Below are 9394 nucleotides of genomic sequence, written 5' to 3' on the forward strand. Positions count from 1 at the left end.
GTATGTATGTAGTTACATTTACGTGGAATCCGCTAAACAGCCTACCATGTATGTACTTACAAACACAGTTGTAGTTGTAGCCAGCGCTGGTGTATGAGTAAAAGACAGCTTAAAGTGCAACGTATGTACTTTAAAAAAGCCGCTCCACCTACTCCACCACCGCACAGCATAGCTGCTAAGTTGAAAATTCAAAATTTTCCATTACCATTGCTGCCACTGCCACTGCAACTGCCTATTGTCGACGCATCATCTGACGGCTGCAACGCGCTTGTTGTGGTGACACGCTGTCTGGCAGCTTCTGTTTGCTACTTCATCTTCATTGCAGCGGTTGGTATCTTTAGCGGGTGTTAGTATGCGTACGCCCACAGTGCTGCCACTGCTACTACTACTGCTATTGTTGTTGCGTTTGCTGTTGCTCATGTTTTTATTGTTGTTGCTGCTGCTGCTTCTGCTCATTTCATTGCAGTTGATTTTGCGCTTAGCGCTAGTCGGCCTGCTAATATTGCCTCGGCTGTAACTACTTTGCGTTAGTTGGACTTTGAAGTGCGAAATGTTGGCTGGATTATGGCTGCTGGCAATTGTTGAACTGGTGGGCATATTCGTTGTGCTGCTACATTTTTTTGTTGTAGTTTTTGTAGTTTTGTTTCTGCTGATAGTAGTCGCAAGCGCCGCTTTTATTGGGCTTATTGCGCTTGCCGCTCTCGAACTTGTTGCTATGGTTGTGGCAACGTTTGTTAATGTTGTTGTTGTGGTTGTTGTTGCTGCTGTCATGCATTTACTGCGCTGAGTGCCTCCGGGCAGCATTTTTTGCATTGGCCTTAGCTCATATGCCACATATGCGTCTGTTGCTTTTTGTGCGCTTGTTGTAGTTGTTATGGCTTTGCCAGCCATTGTTTTATTGGGCACTGCGGATATCGTTGTTGTTAGTGCTATTGTATTATTTATTGCTAGTTTTCCATGCAGCAATAGATTGTCGATTGCTGTTTCGGCTTCGGTTGTTGGTGAGTTTGTTGTTGTTGTTGCAATTGTTGCTTTTATGTCATTCTGCCTCAATTCACTACCATTTGTTGGTGCTGCTTGTGCTACCGGTAATACAGGCGATTTTGTTGCCATTTCGGTTGCCTTTGTGCTGATCGCTACACCCACCACTGCGCTTGTTGCTTGCATTGCCAAATTTTGTTGCTGATAGCACAACACCAAAGCGACGAGCAGGAAAATTGTTAGCCAACTAAACTGACAGCCGGATGAGCCGGTTTGCATCGCCTCCGGATGTTCACCTGAAATGATGGGCCGAACTAATTTCAACAATTTTGCTTTGTTCTTATGCTAAAATATACTACATCCATATAGTACAATAATAATAATAATAGTAATAAGGTAGAAATATGAACTATGAAACTATGTAATATTGGATGTATGGGTAAAATTTTGCGCAGTATGCGGTAAATTTACATTTCATTTTAAGAGCAACAAGTAGATAAAGGGCACGTTACTGGTTGCAGGAAAATTCATATTTTTTCCAACTTTTGATTTTTTTTTTGCTTTGTTTATGTTTTGCGAAGTACCGTATATGTATCGTGCATATCGAATAGCATGAATTTGAATTTCACTTCGATTAGTTTATTTTTAGTTGATACTCAAAAGTTGCTCATAAGCCATGACAAGCGCAGCATGGCGCTTATGGCGAAAAAATGTTGCAAATATCAAAAATTTCATGAAAGCTTTCAACAAAGCAAATAGAGAATTTTCCAGTGATTACGAAAATTTAATCTTTATTAAACAGGGACTAGTAGTTGACAAATTTTCCCAATGGAAAATAATGTTTTATTTTTGTTATTTTTCGTCATATTTAAGAGTAAAATACACAACATAGAAGAAGGTGGAGACCTGGAGTAAAAAATTAATTTAATTGATTAATCGTTTAAATGTTCGTTTTTGGGCCAAAATAAAGTTTTTATCATAAGTTTACGAAACTCACTTATTGACAAGATTTTATTTTATTATTATTTTTTATTTCAATTATTTGTTTATAACAATATAGTATATTATTTATTAAAAAGCATTTAATTCCAAGTTTGAATCTTTGCGCTACATTTAAACAAAATCGACAAACTTTCGTAAAAAGTTCGTGCTTTTTAATTCGAGTTTTTAGAAATATTTTGAGTATGCAGCTTTTTAGCCCATTTAATTTTAAAGCAATAAAGTGCAAGCTTAAAGTAGCTCCGACTTGCTGTTGATTTTTGGCAATTTTTCTTTGTTGACGTTGTCAGACATTTTCTTCCATACAAAGTATGTAGTTCGACGATTTTTTCGTATGGAGAAAATGAGCAACACCTTCTACAATACAACCTAACCTGGCGATTTTTCACTCTAAAATACTTGGCATGCAACTTGAGCACTATCTAAATATTTTTTGGTTTCAAATTAATAAATAGGGGTATATTTTCTCGTTTTGGAACAATCCTGGAGGGTGGCGCCATTAAAATTCCGACTTTACGTTTTTTTGGACCACCCTAAAGTACATACATATAACATAAGCGACTCAAACTAAAGTCTTCTTACTGCGCAAATAATTGCAGCAGCGAGCTCTCTTGCGAGCCAAAAGTGACACACCATGGCGAGTGCATCCTAATAAAAATAAAAATAAATTCAAAACACGCGAATAAAGTAATTAACAGGGAAGGGCTTTTTAGGACCTAAAAACCTATAAAAAAGGCTAAATAAAACAAAGAAATAGCCTAGAAAAAGCAAAATAAAATAGCAAAATAGGCAGGAAAAGGCACTAGAATACGCAAAAAAAAGGTAAAAGAAGGCACTAAAAAAAGACAAAAACCGAAAAATAATAAAAAAATACATTTATTTAGAAATGTTTGTTTGAGAAGTAAAAAGTGAAGAACTATGAATTGAATGTATTATTTTTTTTTTGTGTGTGCAAAATTTACTTTCACACGGTGCTATAAGGCAAGCCGCAGCAGTGATTAGAAAACGACTCATATCGGATTTGAAAAAGGGGGAAACAGGTGACTTACAGACATACTTTTTGTTTGTGTCGATAATGTCCGTTTCATACCACAACGTTTAGTTGCTCACTAAGTTTATTTAATCGCTTGGAAGTACTAGAAAAGGTTCCCAAACACTCTTCTATGCAACTGCGAAAGGACTCGGGAATACCGTAACTCGTCGAATAATCTTCCAAATGCTTGTTGGTATACATATTTATGTAAGTATGGCATACATACTATATTTATGGCATATTTTCCTATTAAAAAATAGTGGCTGAAATAGTGTTTAGTAGTCATAAGTAGTTTTTATATTCATACACTTCTGACGCTGTTTCTCAAAAGATCTGAGTTTTCTCATTTTCGTTTCGGTAGAAGAAAAAGTACAAGATTGTCGTTTGTAAAGCAAATCTACACATGAAGGGAATTCAAAACAGCCCAATGTCTTTTGAAGAATTTAAGATTGCTACAACTATCGCGATATACACTAGGCGACAGATAAAAGTGTACACTTTGTTCTAATTGCTGTAATATTCACAATTATTTTAATGAAAAATTTTTTGAATTAATTATTTATGAAAATGAAAGAATTTGTATCAAAATTTTCAACTTTTCACTCAGAATTTCTAGAAAATTTGCGAATATGCGGTTTTGTCCATTAAATTTTAGTTCAATGAAATGCAAGTTTCAAACGACTAAAAAGTTCCCGTTGATTTTTCTTTGTTTTTTTTTGGTGACGGATTTTTGTACTTTTTTACATGTAAGCATGAATTTATTATGAAATAACGCCAGTTTTTACAAATTACACTTCTTATATTAAAAAAAAATCGCAAAAGCAGTAAAAAAAAAATTTATATATATATATCAAAATTGCATACTCGAACATTTTCTAGAAGTTCTGCATAAAAAGTTAAAAATTTTGATACAATTTGTGAACTTTATATAAGTGCTGAACTTTAATATATGTGTATGGTATATATTATGCAATGAGCTATATTTTCATAAATAATTTATGCAAAAAATTTTTCATGAAATTATTGAATTAGAACAAGGTGTACACTTTCATTTGCCGCCTAGTGTACACTTTCATTTGCCGCCTAGTGTATATACATATAAATATGTGTATATTATTTTTTCAATGTTTCGCTTTTTTCCTACATACTAAAAACTTTACCTACTTCACTGTAAAATTTTTCCTAATTTCAGATTTTTTTAACCATATTCTTGCTGCTTGTATTTTTTCATATTTGTTATGTAAATATGTGTACTAATTCGCCATATGCTAACTACATTTTGGTCATGAGTTTTAATTTATTTACATATCCATGCATACTTGTTTTATGTAAAAAAAATATTTGAGTTAACGCTGTCATGGCATTTTGCTAAAAAATTTCGCAATTTGGTTGACAAGTAAACAGCTCAGCACTAACTATTATGAAATTCTCACTACTTTTTTATTAGCTTCAAAAACGACACTTTTTGTGAATAATAGCTGCTGACAGTGACAGCAATTAAAATGCAATAAAATAAAACGTAAATTTTTTTTTAAACAAATGTAGATATGTATGCAACTAATATTGTCAACGTCACATTCATGAATTTTAAAGTAATAATTCATAAATACTTGACCAAATATTTGTATGCGCAAATAAATAAGAAAAAAATATTAAATTTTCACGTCAACATGTTTACTCAAAAGATCTGTTTTATACAAATTATAACGAGATAATCTTCGACTATCTCTGGGTATTCCACGCCATGTATTTGCAATCCCAAAGGGCTAGGACTTCTTGGTGGAAAATAGATGCTGAGGTAGAAGTTTACGTTACTGTAGTGACAGGAGGACCTGGTAATAGACATCTAGAAATTTCGCTAGAGCTAGCTCAGACCGTTCGCGAGTATATGTAGCAGTTCCACGTTAGGCCATCGACGCTAAAAGTTTGGTGATGAATACTTCGTAAAGTAATGACTGAAAATATTCGAGCGGATGCAATTGGGCAAAACTGCCTTCATTGAGCAGATAGGACTTTGGACTTCAACTGTAATTAATAACTAGTCACATATTGAGCACTTTTGGGCTTCCGTCCCGCTTTTACAAGGATTAGGCATGAGACGAATACCTGTACTCCTTAACAGCCATTAACACCGCGCAAAAAAAAAATTCGCGAAACTATGGGCCAAATATAGTAGAATTGCGTTTTTGGTTTTCATCTCTGATCTCGGGATTTTTTTCAAAGGACTTTGTAGTTTCGAAAATATAATTACTTCCAAATGTTATCTAAAAAATTCTGTGCAATGTAGAATAACAATATGGGTACCAAATGAAAGAGAAAATTCTGTAGAATTAAAAAAAAATAAAAATTTTTTGGCTCACAGGGACGAATAGGTATCGAAAATGCCGTTTTAATTAATTAAATTTTTTTAAGGTTATAGAGTTAGAAGGATGAAAATCGAGGATGTGGTCGAGTGTATGATAGTCCTTAACATAATTTTATTAGTCCTAAACATAAGCTTTTAACATAAGTAAATATTGCAAAATTTCAAGTTTATTCAAGCAGACAATTTTAAAAGGACATTTCTAAGACCTACTCGTCCTTCTGTACCAAAAAATTTATCTGCCATACTTCTATAGAATTTTCTCCTTAATTTGATATTCATACTGTTTTACTACATTGCGATTAATTTTTTAAATATTTTTTAAATTTCAAAGTCCTTTAAAAAAATCTTCCGATTTATTCGTAGATCGGAAAGACATCGAATCGGTGCAACGAGCGGCATATTTATATTCTGAGTGCTGTTTTATGTTATGTTGTTTTCAAAAAATTAGTTCCTCGGAATAAACTTTTATCCCAAAACCGTAGTCCATTTTGGACCCTAGTTATCACCGAAGATGCGTGCTGTTTCAAATTCCAGCTTCAACTAAAGATTAATTGACAAGTATAAAAAGAAATGAACCCTATCTCATGGCGAAGAAAATATTTCAAATGAATGAAGAAAATATTTCAAAGCATTCTAAAATAATCCCTTTAAGCTTTTATGAATTGATTTTTTTGTGGCAAAAAATAAACTATTCCAGCTAGAAATATCTACCTCTAACATTCGGCTACGGCGTCCAACATGCACAATTGTGCTATTTACATATATGGTGCGAAATATTAGGAAAGCATCACAGCTAACAGAAACGTTCACACATTAAAGTGTCTACATAGCTTACTTCCAATTTTCAATGAAAAAATTAATTTCAAAGTACATACATACATACATACGTACGAATGAAATAGCATTCATTTTAGCCTAGACCGAAATAATGCATAAAGCCATTCACACGTCTATACGAGTACATATTGCATTTACTATTTATTGTTTTTTATTTTCAAGTGAAAAGCTCTTAAAACCATTCAATTGCTATTTAACGACTTTCAAGTACAACCAATGACAGCTTGCCGCACAGCTTTTATGCCATATGTTTATTCAATATTTTTTCGTTTTGTTTTTTTTTTCTTTTCATTGATTTACTTTTCATGCGTGTGTGTGTATACATATTTCATGCAGAAAAAGACTGGTAAAGCAAGCAATTTGCTATGCCATGTGCAAATATACTAGGGGTATTCTCCAAATCTTGCAAAGCCATTGCACGTAGCACGGATTGCACGGATTGCATAAATTGCAAACACACAACAAGAAAATTCATGGGAAACAACATTTCCTATCGCTGCAAAATATGCAACGTCGAAACCCATGTATATATTTTGCAAAATAGCATAGCAAGATAATAGCGACCCTGTGCTAGTTGTTTTGTAGTTGGAATTGCTACATATTTCTCTCATTCCTCTCATCTCGCTCACTTAATTTTTTTTTGCTGTCTCTTGTTATTGTATTTGATACATAATTTCGCTGCTTGCTCCCCATGCATGCTACCTCTTTGCAATGGGGTGTTCTCGTACTCTTCGAAATTTGGAATAGTATTTTTGCATTTCGTGCAATCCGTGCATCGTGCAAGACTTCGAGAATACCCCTACTCTTACTTACACACATACACACACGCTCATGCTCCAATGCAAATATCATTTGTACCTGTAGATTTACTTTTGATTTTTATTTCGGCTTGTGGGTGCATCTGTGTGCGGGCGGGCTTAAAGTGCTTCAACTCAAAAACTCTCCAAATCTCGTTACTCGACTTCGGCAAACGAGCAATTAACTGAATGGTGAAGCGGCGAGTGTGTAAACAATAAGAATCAGGTGTGGATAATGTGCATAGGTAGTGCATATTTACACACATATAGAGTTGTTAAAATTTTCACAATTTTTACATGTAAAAAGGTTCTTTATTATTTTTTATGAAAGCATAGCTCACTATTTAGTCAAATCCAAAAAATAAAAATTTTGTTCTCGAGACAAAAACATCGATATATCATATCATAAGAGCCAACTGTAAATGCCGAAGATATAACGAAAAATGTAAAAACCCCTCGTTTGTAAAAAAAATCTTTTTTTTCCTCTAAATTGCTTTAGAAAAATTTCTTATACTCAGTGGTGTACGGCGAAATTTTTCCGGTACGGCCTAATGTGCGTATGTATGTTTTTAGAGGAAAATTCTGGCTGTGATTCAAGGTTTAGAGTGGACAGCAGAATAGAACGCTATTAGCAGATACCTTAATGCATATTTGTTGTTATGAATGGCATTAGTCTTATATAGTAATACCTCGATTTGGGGCCTATCAATTAGAGGAAAGTCAAGAAAATGTGTTATAAGAAAATATCTCTTACTTTATGGCACACCTTTGCTTGCCGTATTTAGATTAAGGTACGTGCTGAATATCGCCTTAGAGTTAAGATGATATATATATATATTTTTTTTTTGAAATTTATTGCTTTTATCGGTAGGACTTCAACCGTTTTAAGAACTATTTTGATTGCTAAACGTTAAAGGTCGGAGGTCGGATGCCCTTTTTAGATTCCCTACGTTGATTTGTTTCGGCCCGGGACCAAGCGGAAACCTAGAAATTCGAGTATTCCGTTTTTGAGTGCAGTGTTAATCCCCCTTCTAATATAGCATTAGTTGAGATTTTATTGAAAGCGCATGCTCTGTCGAGGGGTATTCCCCATTGCATATACTCCTTCATTCAAGCATTTTTCAATTTGACCAACCACCCTGTGCCAAGCTGTTTCAATAGACTTACCCTTGCTATAGGCATATGTGGGTGTTCCCGATTCGATTGTGATCTATTCTAGCTTTCACATAAACATCAATCAGCTTTTCGAGTTCCTTTAAGTGGAAAGAGGTTAAGCTAATTGATCTGCGATCCAAGTAAGAAATATTACTTTCACCGTTCCCCAATTTAGTATTTAGATATCAATAAACGCCACGTACTTTTATGGGTATTTAGTCTCCAAACTGGCACTTTAAAAACAAAAGTATCTATTTAATTATACCCTTCTCTGATATTTGGAGTACCATCCAATGTGCCTACAACCGTTTCTATTCAATTCCTTTTATTTACTTGTACAACTAAGTATTGTTATTGTATTGTATTGTTCTCTGTTAAATTGCGAATAATAAACTTGCTTTATTGCTTCGAATATTGGAATAATCAAAAAATTCATTAAGTGCATTCGCAATGACACCAGTGAGTGTCGAACGATAAGTTGAATCTCTAAAATTGAAAAACATTTAATTTATTGGAAGCTAAACCAACAGTGCGGTGTGAACAGTCAAAAGAAATTTGCATAAACATTAGGCTACATCATTCTCCATACATAAAAAGAAATCAGTACAGTTTTTCCATTGAAATTATACAATTTATTATATTTTAAAATTTCCGCCAAAAATTTTGGGAATTATAAGATTTACTATATTTGCGTGTGGTGAACCGATTTGAAAATACCTCCAAAAATCGAGCTTTATAAATAAAACTTGTTCTTGAAAATATTAAAAAAAAATCACCGCAGAGGATAGAAGTATTTAAGCTTACAAGGTCTGCCTAAGAGTGTTTAAAAATTTTATCAACGGCATCAGAGTAATAAAATTTTTGGAAGCATTTTCAAGTCGAGCAAGAGTAAATTTTAGTATTTGTCCGAAATATTTGAGCGAAATCGGTCAAATCTAAGGAGTTTTATAATTCCGGTGGAAAACCCGCAGTTATTTTTTGGTGAGGCATCCTAATGTACATTTATGTATGTTATTTTATATATATGTATACTAGGGTGCCCATCGAAAATGGTTTTTTTTTTTGGAAATTTCAAGACCCGGACTTGGCTTGTTGGGATTTTTTATCGGGTAAAAAAAACCTTTCTATTAATTTTTCAAATTTTGACTATCGATAATTTCCACAATTTCAAAATATGTAGTACTTTCTAAAATAAAATCTGTTTTTAAATAAACCCAGCAAAAACTT

General features: G+C 33.6%; 1 protein-coding gene across 1 annotated transcript; it reads right to left on the minus strand.

Moving 5' to 3' along the window:
• Positions 1-246: 246 nt before the first annotated feature.
• On the minus strand, positions 247-1260 carry LOC118746977 (dual specificity protein kinase shkD-like). The gene has a single exon (XM_036480972.1). The coding sequence runs from the start codon at positions 1258-1260 to the stop codon at positions 247-249; it is 1014 nt and encodes a 337-aa protein (XP_036336865.1).
• Positions 1261-9394: the final 8134 nt, after the last annotated feature.

Source organism: Rhagoletis pomonella, unplaced genomic scaffold (genome assembly GCF_013731165.1).
Source record: "Rhagoletis pomonella isolate Grant_MI unplaced genomic scaffold, Rhpom_1.0 Rhpom_scaffold_00011, whole genome shotgun sequence".
Classification (NCBI taxonomy): Eukaryota; Metazoa; Arthropoda; class Insecta; order Diptera; family Tephritidae; genus Rhagoletis; species Rhagoletis pomonella.